Here is a 21,300-nt window from a genome sequence, read left to right as displayed (position 1 = left end):
GCTCAGGGAACAAACGGTAGAAAATGAATGAACACTACTGTGATCAAATTGGTCGCTACAGCTGATGGTATTTTGATATTAAGTAACAAAAAATATATTTAAATATTGTTTTAATTACGAGCAAATTAAAACAAGGTTGACAAATCGTTCCTCATAAGAAAAGCAACATGTCACCTTCCATGGCACTGAAGCTTTCACTAAATAAAACTTAATAAAAACAGTAGAAAAGTCATCAAAAAAGTCAGCAAACATGCTAATGACTGATAATAAAAATAATGGATTTAATAGGCTGATAGCAGCCAAGCCAGGTTATGTCAATCTACGATTTTGATCAACATGATGGTTACGTTTGTCTTTTAATTCTTCACATGAGCTAAAGAGAACATCTCTGTGTGATTTGTGCTTTTTCAGCTAAATACTGTTCTGAATAAATGTTTGCCTGTAAGGAGGTCACGATTCTTTGGTATGTTGTCACGAGAGGTGGGAGACTGCTGAATGAGGAAATGTTCTGCTTATGGACGAGAACAGATGTCAGTCTAGGATCTCTCCAGTGTCCTGCTTAGTTTTGGGCTCCTGCCACCAGTTGGCCAGGAAGGATTCCTCATAGTCCCCCATCCCCTCAAATTCAGCATCAGGATGCTCTGAGTGAGAGGTGGCCATTTCTTCTGGACTTACCACGTCCTAAAAAGTTAAAACAAAATACTTTGTCAAGAAAGCAAGCATTTTATTATCTTCCTTGCACTCTATTGCTTGTGCTTTCTGTAATTCACACTCTCACAGTTTTCCATCCCCTTCTCAGGTCCAGGCAGTGAGCTGAACTGGGAGGGGCTGGCCTGTGGCAAAACCTCAGTACTAAACACCTCCCAGCCACATATCACACAGTGCAGGCAGAAAACACAGCCCCCCTCCTGCTCTCTCTTCTGCATTCTTCACCCCCTCTTTCTCTCCTTCTCATGCCCTGAGCCTTTTTCCTAACACTTCCCTTTCTATAATCTCAACAGCAGCTTGCACTGGGTCTATTCTTATATACAGGGTGGGCCACGGAAAAGTAGCCTGGAAGCAAGTGGATTGTTTTGGAGGTGGGCTAATTTTCCATAGCCCACTGTTTCTATAAGGAATTTCTATTTTGGAAAACATGGACACAAACTACCCCCCCAGGTTTATCTAGTTATGCAAATAATTTGGGTTCAATCTGCTACATTTTTGAGCTGTCTGACTCTGCCACCGCCACCATAGCACAATGGAAGAATGGCTAATATTAGCTAATGTCAGCAGACTTTAGATCATATACCTGAGTCACTATCTATCTACATAGATGGAGACCTTGTTTCCATAAAATGCTAGCTGCTGTCAATCGGTCAGAGACACCAACATAGCGATGACAGGAAAGAAAGCATTTCTGAAAAATGCTTTATTAAGTTTGTAATTGCATGACATTGTGTTTTAACTGCAAAAGAGGTTCATTGTGTGTGGCTTCAGTTGCAGGGTTGATGCACTCACAAGATCACTCAGCTACCCAAAAACAATGATTAGTGAATATTTGCAGTAGAAACATACCTCATCGTCTGTATGTAGATAGTTCAGTGCAAACTCCAGCATCTCCTTCTGTTTGGTTGTCTGGTTAAAATACCTCAAGGCCTCCTAAAAAACAAATGTGACATCAGCAGGCAAGAACAAATAATCTCCTAAGTGTTTTACAGCTCTGCACTAAGCAACAGATTTGACCTCTTATGTTTTTGTTTACTGCACTTTTTGGTCTCCCAGTTTGAGAGCCTTAAGTGTTTATAGCAGTACCAAATTTATTTGAAACTGGGGCAGCTTCAGCAGACAGAGACATTTATGGGCCAGTCTAGGTCTACACTGCAGCTGCTGCCAACTGTCTTTACACAAGTATATGACTCTAGTTACCACCGAGATTGTGCTATGTCAAGACCACCATATACTATAGTTTACCTGCTTTGGTTTATTATAACCAGTGTGACCTTCCAGCTACCTCTAAACTACATCGGTTGAGCCTCTCGTTGAACCGCCAAGCATCTGGAAATGTAAAAGTAATCAAGTCTTGACTCACGGGTCGAGGCTGAAAGTCACTTTCCTCCAGGCCCCACTGCTCCTTGTAAAAGCGATAGTACGCTACATTTTGTTGCATCACCTTGTCTTTGGGGTCAAACAGCATGTAACTGGCTGCACAAGGAGCTGCGTTCTTCACATCGTTCACTGTAAAGGGTCACAGAATTATCTTTGTTACATAAACATATCATGCAACCTGTTCTTAAAAGCCTAATTCCAGTGTCACTCATAGAGTTCTTACATTTGTAATAGGAAAACTGGAGGTAGTGATACATGGTAGCCACAAACTTCTCCACAAAGAAGCCTCCGACGCTGGGTGTAAGGAAATCCTCACATTTGACCTTGCATTTCAGCACATCAGTGTAGAGATCTGAGGGAAGCAAACGTGTTATTTTCTTATCTTAATCATACCAAACTGAAACTGCTCCTAAAGCCCTCTCTTCTCACCTGCCAGGGTGGGATAGAAGTCTTTGAACTCTAAGATCTCATATGAGCCCTCACAGCTCGCTAAGCAGAGACTGTATATTTCAAAGTACTGCGTGATGGCTTGCTCCATGTGCCGGGCACTACTGCTGAAGTCTCCACTGTTGTACAGCGTCACACTCTTCACAAATACACTCTGGATCACAGAGAGATGTATTTAAAAAAAGGTAGAATTTGAGAAGCATGTCTTTACTTGATACACCGTTATAATGATAAGCTACAAACTTCGTATGGCTGCTCCTCGTGGTCGATGAGATATTCTTCCACATCAAACAGTGTCTTGTAGTAGTTCATGTTCTTCGTCAAATAGGGATCAGTCGGGTTCTTCTTCAGGAAGGTGTGAGCTGCTGCCACAGCCTTCTCCAAGTTGTTAAGCTGAGGAGGAACATATAGCATTAAAATGGCTACCATAGTGTTAGGTTATTTCTTAGTTAGATAGATATTCAGAGATTTGGTGTCTAGAAATGTTTAGTGGAGACAGGATGTCTAGCTCAGGCTGTTAACTGCTCAGTTTAATTTAATGTGCTTGCAGACTGCATGTAGGCCAAGGCTGCAGGCAAAGAGTTGTTAGTATTAACTGTAATGCTAATTTTAATATTTGTCTTAATGTGTAATGTCATGTCAAATTGTTCTAGATACACACCACAAAAACAACAGCCACACACCTTGACTTTTCCTCATGTTTTGACTAACGTTATGGTCAGCTGCAAGCTGGCATATCAGGTGACGTCACGGTTTGACGTCCCTGCGTAGTATGGGGCTAGCCCAAAATGATTAAAATCCAGGGTCTTTCATCTTCCAAGCTGCCTGCGCGCGGGTTGGTGGTGGGAGAGATCTGGACGTGTAATGTTAATTTTACCTGTGATCCTCTGAATAAACCAGTACGGTTATTTTTTATAAAATCTAAAGTAATATACTTCATCTTTTTGTGAGTTCCTGGTTTAAAAGAGCCGGAAGAGGCTTTGTAGAAAAACAGAAGCTTATAATAGTTTGATTGGACAGAATTTTTGATGTATCTATAATATGAAAAACCATCTCTCTCATTACTACTGCTCACTGAATTACATGATATCTGGCCCCTTTGCTCCAATTATTGCTAAGAGACCACTGGAATCAGAGTCACTCTCACTGGATTTCTTGTTAAGTCACTGAATATTAAAATGAAAGAGATGCCACATGCAGAAATGTCAAAAAATTAAGTGATGACATGTATGTAAGGTAGCTCTGGTTAAATGGATCAAATGAATGCAATATACACTCCCAACTACCCACTCCAGTCCCTAAAAACTGATCTAATCTTAATGCTGTAATGTTAATACAAATGCAGTAACTCCTGCCTGGATGCTTAAAAGTGCATTTGTTGAAAGAGGCAGCTGTTTGAACACCAGATAAAGCAAACGTAATCCTCATGGGTCAGGGTCTAGCAGAGAAGAATAAGAGAATTGTTTCAGGGGAGCACTGGAAGAGACGTGGCACATGCTCAACTACTGCCTGGTCGGCAGGAGGGCGCAACAAAGCAGCAGCGAAATTATACTCCATATCTCGACAGCTATGAACTTCCCCTCGGTGAATCAAACTGAGTCTGCCTGGAGGATCCGAGTGCAGACACTTAAGATGCGCTCATTACGCACGGTTAATGCAATGCTAAATCCATATAGTTTAGTATAGCCTACTTCAAATCGTACCCAGATGTCCTACTGTAATGTTATATTACCTTTCACTACCACTTTGAACACTTTACAATTACAATGTTGCATTATATAATACCGTTTCAACAGCTTCAGAGTTATGCCAGTATTCTGCATCCCAACCTTGGCCCTGGTCTCACCTGGTAGTATGCATACTGTATGTATCGATACGGTATCCTTCTCTCGAAAGTTTCCAGTAAATCTTTTCGGGGGTATGAGAGGTTAAACACAGGAAAATTCGCCTTGCACATTTTAAGGCACGCAGCCCTCAGCAGGATGTGGCGTACGACGCGGAGGCTGCTGTCGGCGGACAAATTGTCGTCCTCACGGCTGACGGAGCTGCAATTGTGGCTGCAGAAAGCCTCGCGGTCCCGCAGCAACCGATGGAGCCGCAAGCTGAGCTCCAGATACCTAATGCTCTCTCCCCAGTTCTGCTCCGCGTACTGCTCTAGCGCGTAGCCGTACGCAGACTCCAGTGGCATGATGTCCTTCTGGGGGAAACTTTTAAAACTGTACTTCTCATACTGAGCCTCCACCAAGGCCGGGAGGAGAAAGACCAGACACAAGCTTTTCAGGAGCATCACTACTTTCACCGGCTACAACAGGAGACCGTTGTTGTTTTGAATGGATCAGGAAACTTCCTCTTTTCTTTCCCAGTGATTATTCATGTCTGTCTGCACGTAGGCCAGAAACCGCGTCGAGTTGGATGCAGAAAATAAGAGGTTCTGACTAAGACTTTCAGAATAAAAGCCCCATTGGTTTGCCCATGAAGGGGTCATATCTGTTACCCTACACCATTGACCTTTCTGCAGGATTTTTATATATTTAATGTTAGTGTGAGCCATTCATGAAACATGCTGTGGTGTTTTATATTTTTAATTTGCTTTCCTTACTGACCAATATAACTTTGGCACAATATTAAAAAAAATAATCAAGCTAATACGTTACAGGGAACACTGTATCACTGGGCAACTTGGGGTTTCAGTGTCTTGCCCAAGGACACTTTGACATGTGGACTGCAGGCGTCGTGATTCGAACCACCAACCCTCTGGTTGGGAGACGACTGCTCAACCCACTGAACCACAGTCGACCCCAAAAATCTTGAGCCAGCCAGGAAATTTTTGGGGGCTACTGTGGCCTAAATGATTTTTAAAAATGACAAATATTTGTCATGATGCCTAGATCAGATTGTCTGGGGAGATGACAGTAGTGTGGTGGGTAGAGCAGTTGTCTTCCAACCGGAAGAGAGTATGTACGCAGGGGCCCTCGCCTCAAAACATAATCTTGTGGTATATGTCGCAATGGCAATAAATAAAGCTTCTTCTTTAATTAATTGTATTGACATTTTTGTGGCTGCAGCTCTGAGCATTGTTTTTTCTCATAAATTCAAATTAATCAACCGTTCAATGTTGTATCAGAAGCCTCATAAGCTACTCTTGACAATTACTTTGAAGACAGAAGTCCGTACTTCCGTTATAAATGGTGATAACTCCGGATCACTTGACACAGACATCACAGTGAGTTCACCTCAGAAAAGGGTTTTCCTCAGTGCTGTCCAGGGTCATAACACCCACTACAGCCATGAACCGACACTTAACGTTAACAAAAATGTTACTGGTTTTAGTTTTTCAAATAATTTGATATATAATTTATAAAATATGCTGTAGGCTATTAGTTGTCTAAAAAGCTCTGAGGCCTATTTTTAGTCTGGTTATTATTTGGACCTCCATTCCAAGTAAGCAGGCAAAAATAAAAAATATACGTTTTTGTAGTTGCCCCAACACTTCTGGACAAAGTTTCACATTTATAGCATGTTAGAGACCCTGCAGTCTCTTTTGGTGGATGTCTTATTGTGGATGTTTTATGAGGCAGACAGACACGTACAAAAGAAATTCTTTGTGTAATACCTGCCTGTTTAAGATATATCCAATATAAAAATACTCAGAGCACACCAAACAGCATGCTATAGCTTACTATTATGGAAAAACGCACATTTCTCTGCTCGTTTCAGACATGAGGATAATCATGAGCCAGGCCTCTAGGCCAGGAATTACACGTTTGCAGAATTCCATTAAAAAGTGGGTGGGGGCGCAGGGGCCACTCCTCCTGCTGCTTTTTGGAGTATATGACCCTAAGGAAGCGTCAAGTGAGCCACAAAAAGACGGGACGAGGTTCGGTGGATATCCCGTTCAGAATAAAAGCACAAAATAAAAACCAGTCAGGAATATTTTGCCTTGCCTTTATGTCTAACCCTCTACTGTACAGCATTCCCCTGAGGCAACACTTTTCAGCCCCGTCTGGCCCAGCATACGTTTTTCTATTTTCACACTTGCAATACATTATCACATAGTCTTTAATAAACAATCCAATGAGTTTCAGGTGTGATGTGAATGGGAAACGGTACGAAGTGGCCGCATGGTCTGTGCTGAAGGTGAGAAGTTTGATCACTTTTTGTCCCAGTAACCAATGAGAGCTTAGAAATACATTGATATTGGAAAGACGCTATTTGCTTTTTGTTACCCATAGGACAATGTTGTGCATTTGCATCTTTTATGGGGACAACGGGTCCATCTCATATAGCCTGTTAACTGGAGACTTTAAAACATGACATTTCATTACAAATGTAAACCATTCTCTGGTTCCAGCTTCTTAGTGTCCCAGATTTTCTGCTCTTCTATCATTATAAAGTGAAAGTCTTTGGTCTTATACCTTATACCATAACAGCCCAGCATTGCCCTGAGACAACAAAACAGTGTGAACCCAGTGGGTTAGTGTGGCTGGAGGGGTTGTAACAGATGAAACCCAGCCAATCGTAGCGGGTGTTTAATTATTTCACGTTCTTATAGAAGAAATTATTTTGTAACCGGAAGTAGTTTCTCTTATTCCAGTGGGCTTCACACAGCCTGACTCTCCCAAACTTATTCGCATGTAGCTGTTTCCACATCATATGTTGGCGCACGGATTCCCTCTGCTCTGCGACCTATTCTTATAACTTTTCAAATGGATTTAATAATATCATCGCTTTTATTTTTTATTTATGTAACACTAGTTTCAGTGAATTGCAGTCCCGGGCCTTTATCGGATGTTATGGTCGATCGGTACTACATACCTAATCTTTGTCCTCGAGAGGTGCAGACAGAAGATTTTGTCCGCTATCATTTTAACGGATCTTTCTATTCAGACGGGAAGAAGTTTGACTCCAGGTGACGTTATAGCGAAACCAGAGATTCCCGTATGTAATGATGTTTGGCGGCCCCGTTACAATTGTTACTGTGTTTGGCGGCCCCGTTACAACTGTTACTGTGTTTGGCGGCCCCGTTACAACTGTTACTGTGTTTCCAGAGCGTTTTATAAAGGTCCCGTTACAACTGTTACTATGTTTGGCGGCCCCGTTACAACTGTTACTGTGTTTCCAGAGCGTTTTATAAAGGTGCAAGTTGCAGTAATGGTTTTACCTTAAAGTCACTGCGGCAAACATAGCAGAAATTCTTCAACCATTTCCCCGATGGATTTAGGCTCCTAGACAATTACTGCAGTTGAGGTAACAACTGCAGACGTGTCAGTCGCATCGACTCTCTTACCTGTTTCACAGTGCAATAGGTCTAAGACATGTCACACTGATAACTTCAAAACTTGGTGTTTCTATAAAACGTCTTTTTTTTTTTTTTGCAGCGGTAGCCTATTACTTTTCAACACTCATTAGTTTATTAGGCTAAATTAATTATAGGTAAAGAAAAGGGTGTTTTCCTGGTGGGTCTTTGTCACTCCATGCCAAACAAACCTTCAGGGTTTCAAAATGAAATGTAAAAACAAACTATAATCACAGTAAAGCTGAGAGAGGTAAAATCCCTTTAAATAATGTTGTTGATGTAGGCGCAAAGTTGGATGATGACTTTATAGGACTGTGAAACTTTCATGGCACCATGTCCAGAGCCCTGAGAAACCTCTCATTCACCTGTCCCCACTGTCTGCAGTCACGACCGAGGCAAAGCCTTCACCAGCCAGGTCGGCCTGGGCAGACTCATTGCAGGGATGGATCGTGGTCTTCAAGGCATGTGTGTCAATGAACGCAGGAGGATCACAGTCCCCCCACATCTGGCTTTTGGAAGCATCGGAACAGGTGGGATGAAAGCAGCAGTTAAATGTCATTGATTCACTTTGCTGGTGACATTGTCTATGCTAGGTTATGACAGCCTGCGCTGTTCAACAGGTGGTGTAATCCCCCCTGATGCTGTGTTGGTGTATGATGTTCTCCTGCTGGACATATGGAACACTGAGGACAAAGTCCAGATCCGCACAATCGGCAAGCCTGCGATCTGCAAGCGGGCCACTGTGGCATCAGATTTTGTCCGTTACCACTACAACGGTACCCTGTTGTCTGGGGAAACCTTTGACTCCAGGTGAGACCAAACATTACAGGAGCTACACTGTTGTCTAGTGTAGGAATGTACAAGTATCTCCTGTGTGTTTCTGTGCTTTTATTTTAGTTACTCAAAGAATGCCACGTATGACACCTACTTGGGACAGGACGACCTCATTAAAGGCATGGAGGAGGGTCTCCTGGGGATGTGTGTTGGAGAGAGACGGACCATCATTGTTCCCCCCTTCCTGGCATATGGAGAGAAAGGCTATGGTACAGTACTGAATAATGAAATTCAAGATGGCTGCAGCTAGGGTCTGAATTATTTCTGACTAACAAAGTGTTGCAGGTTAATGTTGTAGTCTGTGAAAGAAGCTTGTTTATAGAGGTTGGAATTCAAACTTGTACAGATGTAATGAGATTTAAACACTGACTTTTTGGAAGTATTTAGCATTAGCTGAGTGTTAAGCTTGGTCATTTTCTATATTGACAGTATTTTAAACACTCCCCACTAAAACTAGCAGTGATCTGACTCTGCTCACAGTTAATATCCTTCAGTCTGTCAGTCTCGGATCAGCTTGGTTCTCTATGCCACATACCTCCACTGTTGTTCAAAAACATAGCAGGGAAATGCACCGCTGCACTGGTCAACATTTTTCTTCTAATGAAACATCAGACCCTGATTTTTCAATCAACACACTGAAATCTTTTAGACTGATTGGTTTGATGTCATTTCTGTAGGCTACAGTATGAAAGCAAAGTGCCAGAACACTTTCCATATTGAAGTGCATGTCTAAAAGTGTAGGCACAATGTAAGTACTACTTTCCCCTCAACAGGAACTATAGTCCCTTCTCAGGCTACTCTGGTGTTCGAAGTGCTGCTGGTTGATGTGTTCAACCCTAAGGATGATCTAATCGTGGAGGTGAAGGAGGTGCCTGAAGGCTGCACCCGCAAGACTGTGACTGGAGATTACATTCGCTATCACTACAACGGTACCTTCCAGGATGGCACAGCCTTCGATTCAAGGTAAACATGAGATTTCTCCATACTTAGAGAGTAATAAAATATAAAAATATAACATTGTTACTTCCCTTCACTTCCTTTGACAGCTACCAGAGGAACAGCACCTACAATACTTATATCGGCATGGGCTATGTGATCCACGGGATGGACAAAGCTCTGCAGGGGCTGTGCATAGGAGAGAAAAGGAGGATTATAATTCCTCCTCACATGGCATATGGCGAAGGCGGCACTGGTGAGCTTGATGCATGCTATTAGGAGAATTCAAAAGAATTTACAGTGGAATGGAACAGCAAACCCCTAAATCTTGTTTATGTTTGTAACACTGCCCTATTTATTTATTTTACCCCTCTGGCTGCAGGAAACCTCATTCCTGGCTCTGCTGTGCTGGTCTTTGACATTCATGTCATTGATTTTCACAACCCCAAAGATCCAGTCCAGATTAAAGTTACCCACAAGCCTCAGGAATGCAATGTGACCAGTGAAGCTGATGATCTGATCCAGTATCGTTATAACTGCTCCTTGATGGATGGCACCTTGCTGTACTCCTCGTGAGCACCCTCTGCTCTTCACTCTGCATCCTCCTCCTCCTGGTTCATGCATGTAATGATTGCTGGCTCCTTGTCTGACGGAGTTCATTGGACCTATAACTGCTCATATTATACCATTTATGTATCCATGACAACAGCATGCATGGCTGCATGGCTCAAAGTTCCGATACATGGAAACCTTTTATTAGCTTGAATTTGTTTTAATTGTTTCTGTTGACATAGGTAAGAGGTTTTGTATCACTTTCCAGGGACCAGTACGACTCACATTCCACCACAACGCTCGGTGCAAACAAGGTGATCCTGGGTCTGGAGGAGGGTTTAAGTGGCATGTGTGTGGGCGAGAGGAGGGAGGTGGTCATTCCACCCCACTCGGGACATGGTGAAAACGGAGGTAAGTCAACTGAACTACTCAGATCACGCTGTGCACGCTTTGTTTTCACCCTGAATCGTTTTCTCTCTCCTCTTTCTTGGTGTTTATTATAGCCGGAGGAGTTCCCGGGAGTGCAGTGCTGGTCTTTGAGCTGGAACTGATGGAGCTGCAGAAGGGTGTGCCTGAAGGTTTTATGTTCGTGTGGCTGGGAGATGGCCCAGATCCCCTCTTTCCTGCTATGGATCTCAATGGTGACAATGAGGTCCCTCTAGAGGAGGTACAACAATTTTGCTTACTAACTTAAAGGTGCCTTAACTAACTTACACGTTGTTTGATAAAGATAAAATAGGACAGGACGTGTCTCTCAGCTATACTACCCCTCTCCATGACACTCTGCTGTCTACAGCCCTTCTGCTGTTATTCCTGCTTCTCTGCTCTGTTCTTATAGTCGGTCTGGACATTACCCCCATCTGGCATGTAGCAAAGGTTACAAGAAGTGTTTTTCGAACTGTGAGTAGTCATTTCACACAGCCAGTCACAGAGGACCTCTCAGCAGCTAGAAGTCCAAAACAATGGCTGCCAGACCAAAGAGATGGCGTCCTTTTGCGCAGCGAGAGTGAGACAAAGACAGCAAAATCCAGGGTTAATGTCGGTTTGGCTTTTTCAGATAGAAATCATTAAAAGCGACCAAAAGACAAATTTGATTAAGATGTGACGTTCTTCCTTCTGGATGCATTAACATCGAAAACTAACATATTTTTTTGCTAACACAATCCCAACTAGGTGGCCGTAGTTTACATCGCTACTATGAAACATCAATTTGTTTTGAGTTTCACTAGACCTTCTGGTGGCTGAAAAGAAAGTAGTTAATGCACCTTTAAGGTTTTAAAGTAAAACAGCCTGATACAAGCAATAAAATCTATTTAACTGTGCAACTATCTGCTGTTTTCTCCAGTTTTCATCCTTCATCATGATCCAAGTTAAAGAGGGGAAAGGTCGTCTTCGGCCAGGGGTTGATGCAGATGAGGTCATTAAGGACATGTTCAATAATCTAGACCATAATAAAGATGGGAAGATTGTCGAAGATGAACTGAAACAGGAGGTGGATGAGGAGCCTAAACAAGCGACACGAGATGAGCTGTAAAGGAGACGTATACAGTGTTTCAGCAGTGCTAACGGACATATGCTTTGGCTGGGATTATATTGTTGTCTTAGCAATTGTCATGAAGCCATTTTGAAAATGTTTCAGAAACACTGTTAAACCTTAAGTTATAGCAGACTTTTAAAATCAATCAGTGACATTTCACACCTTCTGCAGTAGAATAAGTCAAACCATTCCAACAACCGACAACACTTACAGCACAAGAAATGTTTACATTTATTTTAAAAAGCTATATTGGATTCAAGCATTTATAATGAACTATTTAAGGAAGTATTTGGACAAGGTCCATCTTATGGAATTTTCCACCTTGTATAAACATATTGTGACAAGCTATGGATCTAGAGTGAATGTTGTGCCCTATTCACTTCCACTTGATGTAAAAATGATGAAAAACCACTGGTTGGAGAGTGTTTAGGGAGTGGCCAGTTTGTACAATCACAGAAAATCTGTTGTGTGTTTTATGGAACATCAAATAAACAATTTTATAGTTAAATATGGACTGTACCAGCTTTACTTATTACACTCTTCCTGGCCAGACACATACTGCAAAATAGTTGGGCAGCTTTTTATATAGTGGCCTGTTTGTAATGAAACAAAGATCACAGTCAGACTGAACCATTTAATTTAGACAAGTTGAAACAGTTTGGACAAAAGAAGAAAGAATTGCACTTAACTGTAAGAAGCACACTGTCCACAAATGACAGACAAAAAGTCACTGTCATCCTCAGCTGCTGTTATAAAAATAACCTAAGATTTTTAGAAACTTCAGTTTGTTCCACAGAAAGTGACATATTTTAATTATTTTTAACAACCATACAGTTAAAACCATGTGAAACACTAACAAAGTCAGTATTTTTCCTGACTATACATTTTTGAGGTAGCAGTTAGTTCTTACAAATCACTTGACCTCTCTCTAAAATCTAGATATTTGCATTTCTATTCCTTTATAACTGTACTTTTAAAATCAAATGCAGCTGCCATAGTCTACCATTTAGTACTGTTATAGAAAAAACGGCTTCAACAAAAAATACATCATGTACTTTTTGCTTGGCAATATGGCCAAAAATGGGAAGACTTGACACACCAAAACAAATGATAAAAAATAAACAAAAAACCCCCCACACACATTACATGGTATAAAGTGCAGCATGGTCCAAAAGCAGTTTAGCCATAAATGTGAGAGGAAGGACAACGGACAGAAAAATAAAAGATGTGATGTATGTGAACTGCAGGTGTCATCTGAACATGTGAATAGTCTGGCAGAGCTATTGTGCTAACCCAGAGTCATTCACACAGGTCTGGACCCTTTAGTAAAATTAAACGTAAACATTGTTAATTGGTTGTCAATTCGCCATCACCAGCAGACAAACACTATCAGTTCTCAGTTCACTTACTGCCAGTGAGGTAGAGCACTATAGCATTAGGGACTTCCAAGGTTTCATCTTTTACCAACACAATGTCATATGAGTCCAAGTATGACTGTTTCCTCTCCTGTACCTGAGAAATAAAACAGATGTATTAAAATGTCAGAATACAACAGTTTAACCTGGTATATTCTGAGAGGGTGCTCGTCTCTTAAGGAGGGTAGATGTGAATGTTTGAGTTCTGACATTCATATGAGGACACTGGTACAGAATACTAGTATCCAATCATTTTAATGACCATGACAGTGTGTGCTTTACATGTACCTTGTCACAGAGGAACCCGATCTTGAGGATATTCTCCATGTCCTGCACCCCGTCAGCCATGGTCAGATCTCCCAGAGAGTCTCCCATCAGTAATACGTTAGGTCGTGTCCGCAGCTCTTGGAAATGGCCTGTGTTGAGCAGGGCGCCTTCCCTTTTATTGAAGACATGGATCAGCTCTCCCTTGAAGGCCTTCAATACTCCCTTTGTAGGCAAATCAAGGCACACCTCCATCATCTTAAGCCTCATGCCCTGCTGTGGGAGTCAGACTAGGGTCACACTATAGTATGTTTGTGGTGTGGCTACTTACAGACTCATCAAAATCCATGTAGTTGGAGAAGATTTTGACATTGGGGTGGAAGACACCAGCCTGGCGAATTACTTCTTCTAGTATGTCTCCTATTCCAGCAGAGAAAATGAGCAGAGGGATGCTGTGCTCATACAAGTGGTCGAAGAAAACCTGAAAGCCCTCCCTGTTAAAACACCAACTTATGATTAGAGTTCAAGTACCCAAGCTATCAAGTCTTTTCAGCATTTGAACTGCCACAGATGTTCTGGGCTTCAGAGGAAGGAGGTTTTCTCACCTCAACATGACATCAGACTCCTGCACCACCATGGCCAGCAGGTCTTTCCTTATCTTCTGCTGTATCAGTAGTTCATGAGCTTTAGTCCACCTATGAGGTGTAGGTGCACCATGGTTTTTGAACACATTCAAGTGCAGGGGTATACAGAGAAGTTTGTAAAAACTAAATACAGTGGTATTTTCATTTATAAGTGTAACAAAGCAACACTGCAAGTTCCCAGTCCGGTATCATCAGATTTCATGAACACTCACCAGTCCACCATAAGAGGCAGCTTCTCCTCTACTGACCGTGATGCATCAATCTCTATGGGGTAGTATGTGTTGAGCAGGTCCTTCAGCTGAGGGAGACAGGATACTATTCAGCAAACTGTAACTGGTAAATATCCAGAAACGATGGCCTCAGTGAGCCTTTGAGATGGCCTTCAGTTGAGAAATTCTTGTCAGATTATATCACAGAATTCAGAAGACATTATGGAAGAGTTTATCTGTGCAGATTCTCAGTCATCCAAGTCCAGTTGATTTCCAAGGTTATTTTGGTTGTGGTTCATTATGGAAGAGGGATGATGTTTCTCCTAGGCCCATTTAATTTTGTTTATGGCTACACTCCACTAACGGTCCATGTATTTACTTAAAAATCCAATCTTACTGAAAAATATGCCACAATACAAATACAAACAGGGGCTATAACAAGGACACTTCAAATGTCTGCATTACTAAATAAATGCTCATCTCAGCTGTATGTGTCCATTCCTCCTATCATCCACTAGGGGACAGACAAACTCAATGTAAAAGAAAGTATGTTTTCATGAGCATATAGATGTTTACTGCTTTAGACCTGAGAAGAAAATGCATTGTTTTTTATATTGTCTCTGCAATGGAGTATACACTGATCAGCTGTAACATTATGACCACCTGCCTAATACTGTGTACACAGGAGTTAATGCAGCAGTTGGTTGGCACTCGTGTCACTCTGCAGCTCATTGTGCATCTTCTGTGAATCCATTGCTTCCATAGTTCCACTGTCAGGAAGAGCACGAATGTGTCGACCGTTCAGTGAAAAACTTATGTAAAAGGGGTGAAAACTGTGGTCGTGAGGAAAAGTAAGAGAAGTTTTTAGACAGATTTAACAGTCTCCTCACTCTAGGTGTGATATCACCACTACAGCCGCTGATTGTTTCTCCTCACAGACCAATGTACAGTATTTCTCATTTTCAACCATTTTAACAAAGATTCAAACAAAATGTAATCTTTTGAAAAGGCTGAATGAAATTTAAAATTTTAATCTACAGTAGGTCAACCTTAGTATCAGTGAGCCTTGGGCGTCCATGACCCTGTCACCAGTTCACTGTCTGTCCTTCCTTAGACACTGGTGGTAGGTACTGACCACTGCAGACCAAGAACACCCACCAAGACCTGCAGTGTGGGAGATGCTCCCACCCCCTTGACAAGGTCACTCTGATCCTTACGCACGCCTGTTTTTCTTGCTTCGAGGACTGAATGTTTACTTGCTGCCTAATATACCCCACACGCTGACGGGTGCTATTGTAATCAATGTTATTCACTTACCCTCAGCAGTCATAATGTTATGTGGAAGGAAATATAACTCCTGATCACCCATACATGATAGTTTTGCAGAGAAACTATCCTAACTTTGAGACCGTTTGAATCTTGAATTATTTTGCACTAAATCATGGCCTAATGCAATATTCAATGTGAAACAATATAACAAAAATAGGCAATGTATAAGCTTGATGATTTATGTATTAAGAAATTAGTTACAGTATCACCTACAATAAACATTGCTCATTCAATGCCAGCACAAAATGTACAGACGCATTAAATTGTCCTTGTTTTTGTAACAAAATCCCAATATACTAATGTCAGTAAATTGTGTGCAGGTTTACTTAAGTGGCATTAGTTCTACCAATGGACAACTTTTTCTCTGAAGCGTCCTTCTTACCTTTCCTTTGCAGTCATCAGAGATGAGTTTGCTGTTGTCAAGAATATCTGCAAATAAAATAGACACACAAAGTGACACAGCCATGAAAAAGGTTGAGCTAAAACCACTGTTTATACTGAATATATGCCAACCCCAAAACCACTGGTGGACTCACTGTGACAAGTAGGGCACCTTTTGCCATTATATGCAAATCTTGTTAGGGTCATGTCAAAATCTGAGATCACCTGGGTCAGGAAAGAAAAGAATATAAACATACAACTTTAGTTTTTCCGTATCTGATTTTGCTCATACCAGCTCTCAAAGATCAGGATGCTATTTACCTGTACAGTGTCGGAGCCAGCCTTCATCATGGACTGTAGGATCTCCTGCACCCTCTGGGGGTCCTTCATACAGACCGAACGGTTGGACAACTCTGGAATCTTAGCAGAAAAATGTGTCAATGAGATACTGCAGTAATTAAACGAAATATCACACAGGATTTCTGCAAAACGTATTGCTTCTTTAGACAGCAAACAGAAGTCCAGCTAGCTAACCGGTTAGTTGCTAGCACCAAGTTTAATAGCACACTATTTAGCTAGCTAATTTATGCCCTGTATACTCGCCGTTTGTCACAACAAAAACACATTGACAATATAGCCATAGCAATTATGTTTCTTGTACTGCAACACATTTTCTGAAACAGTATAATGCTAGAACAATAACTAACAAAGCCAAATCAATGTAATGCTAACGTTAATTCGCCACAGTGCAGTAATTAGCTCGCAATATCAAGCTTGCTGTTCGCACATCTTTTCTGGTGATAAGCATTCCCTTCCAACTTTCTGAATAAGATTACCATTTTCCTGAAATGTATCGTCGATCCGTAAAGGATATCTTGACAAAAGCCGTGAGTCTCTGTTAACGTTAATATGTAACTAACGTAACCATTGATATGGACGACAGAATCATCTGTAGCCAGAGATGTTGACTTCCGGTACAGTCGTAAGTGTCAGGAATTGGGAGTTTTAAAAGTCGAACTTCAGTGTTAATAATGATATCTACGAAACTGAGATGTTAGAATTTACAAGAGATCATGGGTGGAAGCCATAACGGAAAACTATGCTAAAAGTGAGGTCAGGAATAAGTATATGTATCCGCGATTCCTTATTTTCGTCTAGAGTATCACAATTACGAGTCTACATGAAGGCAGGACTTTATCTTTAGGGTACTAAATGCAAATACATTTATATCAGTCTCCTCCCAACCCGTCTATATAGTTGGCTTTCTCTGCTGGACCCAGTAGAGGGGAAACTGGCCGAATTTACAATGGTCTATACACTTCAGATGATCTAATCAAACTAAACACTTCCTAATCATAAAAGCTAATACCCTTTATTACATTACAGAGTGAGGTCGACCTACTGTTGTTATAAGTCACAGCAGGCACACTTTTAACTTTGTTGTGTCTCAACAGATACGCTAGAACTACAGGACTAACCAGTTATACACAGTTTAGGTGTTTTGGTAGACCTCTGGGTAGTAACTCCTTAAACTAGTCAAGTCCAACAAAGAATAGCACACTACATTACAAACATTTGCTTTACAAAACAACTTTATTTGCAGGTGATGACATTTGCTTTTCTTACATCCAATATAAGGACACAGTGTAAGACTATCACGTGCAAAGCAAATTACATAGCTTATTCCACTTGATATTTTCAGTGCTATTTATGTTGGTCATAAAATGGAAATGAATATCATTTCTGCTCTCTGTGACCTTTATGCTGCAATAGGTGCTGCATGGACAGTGGGAATTTATGAATGTCAGTCACAACACACTCCTATAACAATCCCTTTGGTTTGCCTAGAAGTCTGATTTAATTTCATCTGATCTGGTCTCTAGAGGATGAAAGAAGACCACAGAACAACATAGCAGATTTCTAGTAAACACCCAGCTGGAAGGGAAGTACAGTAATACAAGGTTTTACAAGACATTTAATGTTAAGAACAAATATGAAATTATTATAGTATGGTTTTTCCATAGTAGATCAAAAAATACTAGCTGCAACTGGCAAAAAAAAGCATTTCCATAAATACAGTCACCTTGTCTGATATGAAACAGGCTAAGTCCAAGTGTTGTGGCAACTTAAATCCCTTAAGACTTTACAATCAATCAGATGACACAAAGTCCAGCTCTAGACAAGCTTTTGCCATCGTTTGCAACGTGACAACAGAACCTTCTGCAAACACAAATCCACACACCCCCACACTCACAAACAGAAACATTTATAGTGCATCTTTCCTGAAAGAATGGGAACACACTGAGGAATAGACTGCCAAAGTGCAAAACAAAGGAATGCCAGAGCCACTGCCAAAGATTGGCGCTTAATGTAGTGTTCCAATGAAATGTTAAGACAACTTAAAGGAATGACTTAATTACATCATATCATAGATTTTGGACATTACCGGTTTCATCATTTCATCTCTTCAGAAACCTGCTAGTTCTATAGTGTTACATGAGCAACAAATACAACAGAAATATACTCTGTACAACTGTTTAAGGGGAAACTGCACTCTAAAAGCAGCCTAGTTTCCAGGATTTTAAGATGAGCAGTCTTTCTGAATCAAGTCATATGTAATTGTTGAGGTTACACAGAAACAAGCAGAGCCATTCTAATAAAGCATCTATAAGTTAGACTTTGACAGATTTTATACTTGCATGAGGAGATTGTCACAGTGTTAAAATGGAATGAGACTTCATTAAGCAGGACTGAATGTAGGAATGTGTTTTTTTTTTTGTTATCCTTCCACGTACAGGCATACAATAAAGGAATGTAAAATATCCATATAAATGTATACATATATGGCTTTATAATTTTTATGTACAAACAGATAAACAGCATCTATGCCAACATATTTGACAGAATGATAGTCAGTTATTGCCTGCAATATAGCACTCTTATTCACATGTTTACATTTGCCATTACATTGCTCCTCACAGATCAACACGCCCACACATTTCATGGCTTTCCACAAATCAGCCTTTAACACAACACGGCATGAGCTCTAATAGCACACAGTTCTGTTTAATAAAATGCAGTATGAGAGCAACATAGGACCTGCTACAGCATGTTATCTATGAATGGGGGTAATGATGACAGCTGTGATGGAATGGTGGTTTACGCCCTCAGACCCAACCCTGTAGTTTAACACTTAACACTCAATCTGTGACTGGAGCTGCCGGCGCAGGGTGAGGGTACGCCGATGTAGCTGCTGCATCTGCTGCATGCGGTCTCGCTGGCGGGCCAAGTTCTGGGGCATGGGGTAGCGCTGGCAGCCATACAGGAAACGATAGGGGATGCGTACATGGCAGGCAGTGGCTCGGCAGCGAGGTTGAGGCATTGGGGGTAGCAGCATCCAGCGCTTACGCTCAGCACAGTAGCGGTAGGCCTCCTTACGGTACTGCTTGTCCACATCGTCACTGTTCTTCCAGCCTCCAATGATGAAGACATCCTCATCAAAGTGGCAGATGGCAGCACCCTCGATGCTGGTAACCTCTGGTGGCAGGCTTTCCAGGATCTCATCGGAGATACGCAGGCTGATCTTCTGCCTGGCAACCTCATCTCGTACCGAGTAGCTCTTGGGGCAGCAGGACGCTGTGTGGTAGAAGTTGGTAGAGGCCACAGCCATCTGGAAGATACAGTAGTTGTCAATAAGGGGCAGGGAGTCAACATCTTGCCACTGGCGGCTCTCTGTGTCATACCGAGCAGTCACTGTCTTCAGTCCATCCTCATTATCTGTGTCAACAGGTGTGCGTGCAGTCACATACACATAGCGGTCCTCCACACTGACTGCCTTCACATCCCGCAAGATTTTGGGGGCAGATTCCAGGTTGTGCCATTTGTCCTGCTCAGGCTCATACACACTGACATCTTTGAAACCTGGACTGAAGTTTCCATGGCCACCAATGCTGTATAGTATATCCTTAATGCAGGTGAGGCCAAATGAGTGCTTGCGTGTAGTCAAGTTGCTCACTTGCTCCCACGTGTTGCGATTAGGGTTATAACGTTCCACCGTCTTAGCAAAGCCAGGCTCCATAGAACCTGCTACGTAGACATAGGACTCTGTGGCAGCAATGGCGTGGCCGTCCAGGTGATTGTGGATGTGTGGCAGGTTGACCCAACGGTCCTCATAAATGAAGTAGCCCACACACTCGCTCAGATAGTCCCCTCCCTCTGACACTCCACCCACTACCATGATAACATCCATGTTCTGGCCAAAGCGAGGCTGGAAGGAGGCCATGTGGGAAGACCAGAGCTCCATATCAGCCGACTTGAGGTTCTCAAAGCGAATAGCATGACCTTCAACTGCCTCTGACACCAGCCGGAGACAGGCCTCGTTGGCAGCTACCAAGCGCTCATTCTTCACCACCCTAGTCAGGTAGGTGGGCTTGATTTGGGGCAGTCTCAAGAGTCGGAACAGCTCCTCAAAGTAACGGCTTCGCTCATCTGGATTCTTCTGCACCCACTTCACCACAGCCTCAAATAGCACCTCCTCAGAGTCCACTGTGACCTCTGCATCAGACAGCCAGTCACGAACCAGGTGAAAGGGCAGCGTGTAGAACTCCTCATCTTGGATAACCTTATGGAAGTTGCGGCGGATCATGTCTGCAGCCCGCAGAGCCAGCTGGTCCAGGGTGTACATGTGGGCTAGACTGTGCACTGCCACACAGTTGGTCAAGCTAAGCTTCTTCTTAAGGAACTCACCACAGAAATCCTTCAGCTGCAGCAGGAGGAACCTAATACAGAGCAGACATGGAAATACTGTATAAGATTAAAAATGAACAGTCCATGTTGACTAGATGACACTGCTCTGTTTTGACCCATCAATGCAGTTAGTTTAGTACAAAAACAATACTTTTACTATCAAAATCACTATTTCTGAAAAACACAAACACTCTAATATAAATGAGGCTGTAAACGGATCATACCTATCGGCTAGCTCCAGTACTTCATGTACATTGCAAGTGCTAACGCGTATTTCTCCAGTGTACATATACTGAATGACACTTTCCACCGTGTCCGGGTCCGGACCCAGCTCTGAGCTCCATTCCTTCATCTCAACCCGTCCAGACAAGGACTCGGAGAACTGTCCTCCCAGCAAAGGGGTGAAATAGTCGGTAGCTGCAGCCAGGACAGACCTGTGGGCTGAAAACTCGCAGCTCTGGACGTTCCCGGTAGCCGCCCCGCTGCTGAAGGCCAGCGTCACGTCGCAGAACAAACCCTGCTTCCTCTGCTCGTTCTGCCGCCGAGACAGCTCCGAGCAGTGAGAGGAGGAGGTGAAGTCCTCGGCCTCTTCTGCGTCTCCGTCTCCACCCAGGGCGCTCGG

The 21,300-nt window shown here is 42.2% G+C and overlaps 4 protein-coding genes across 6 annotated transcripts; 1 reads left to right on the top strand and 3 right to left on the bottom strand.

The window, feature by feature from the left end:
• Window positions 1–17: 17 nt before the first annotated feature.
• On the bottom strand, window positions 18–4,955 carry p3h4 (prolyl 3-hydroxylase family member 4 (inactive)). The gene is made up of 7 exons (XM_020607397.1): window positions 4,382–4,955; window positions 2,779–2,928; window positions 2,518–2,689; window positions 2,312–2,440; window positions 2,072–2,217; window positions 1,558–1,641; window positions 18–681 (listed from the first exon to the last, which is right to left on the bottom strand). The coding sequence occupies exons 1-7, from the start codon at window positions 4,820–4,822 to the stop codon at window positions 532–534; spliced, it is 1,272 nt and encodes a 423-aa protein (XP_020463053.1). The 5' UTR covers window positions 4,823–4,955; the 3' UTR covers window positions 18–531.
• Window positions 4,956–7,119: 2,164 nt separating this feature from the next.
• On the top strand, window positions 7,120–12,511 carry fkbp10a (FKBP prolyl isomerase 10a). 2 transcript variants are annotated; one of them, XM_020607419.1, is made up of 10 exons: window positions 7,120–7,444; window positions 8,216–8,361; window positions 8,452–8,641; window positions 8,729–8,874; window positions 9,439–9,628; window positions 9,712–9,857; window positions 9,984–10,173; window positions 10,422–10,564; window positions 10,657–10,820; window positions 11,499–12,511. In XM_020607419.1, the coding sequence occupies exons 1-10, from the start codon at window positions 7,242–7,244 to the stop codon at window positions 11,685–11,687; spliced, it is 1,707 nt and encodes a 568-aa protein (XP_020463075.1). In that variant the 5' UTR covers window positions 7,120–7,241; the 3' UTR covers window positions 11,688–12,511. The 2 variants fall into 2 exon arrangements, with proteins under 2 accessions (XP_020463075.1, XP_020463076.1); XM_020607420.1 differs by having other exon boundaries at window positions 7,420–7,473.
• Window positions 12,313–16,945, bottom strand: LOC109964248 (cytosolic 5'-nucleotidase 3). Of its 2 annotated transcripts, none has more exons than XM_020607422.1 (10): window positions 16,858–16,945; window positions 16,254–16,352; window positions 16,088–16,157; window positions 15,934–15,980; window positions 14,226–14,311; window positions 13,975–14,064; window positions 13,701–13,863; window positions 13,394–13,594; window positions 13,100–13,202; window positions 12,313–13,010 (listed from the first exon to the last, which is right to left on the bottom strand). In XM_020607422.1, exons 1-10 carry the CDS (start codon window positions 16,879–16,881, stop codon window positions 12,994–12,996), a joined length of 900 nt encoding a protein of 299 aa, XP_020463078.1. In that variant the 5' UTR covers window positions 16,882–16,945; the 3' UTR covers window positions 12,313–12,993. The 2 variants fall into 2 exon arrangements, with proteins under 2 accessions (XP_020463078.1, XP_020463079.1); XM_020607423.1 differs by having other exon boundaries at window positions 16,769–16,933.
• Window positions 16,946–17,512: 567 nt separating this feature from the next.
• On the bottom strand, window positions 17,513–21,300 carry LOC109964215 (kelch-like protein 11; the record flags this gene model as incomplete). Its single annotated transcript, XM_020607356.1, has 2 exons — window positions 17,513–20,710; window positions 20,903–21,300. Coding segments are annotated over 2 exons (1,983 nt in total), but the record flags the coding sequence as incomplete, so codon positions are not given.

This window comes from Monopterus albus, unplaced genomic scaffold (assembly GCF_001952655.1).
Source record: "Monopterus albus unplaced genomic scaffold, M_albus_1.0 scaffold85.1, whole genome shotgun sequence".
NCBI lineage: Eukaryota > Metazoa > Chordata > Actinopteri > Synbranchiformes > Synbranchidae > Monopterus > Monopterus albus.
Note: the sequence above shows the minus strand (reverse complement) of the source record. Positions and strands in the feature narration are given on the sequence as shown.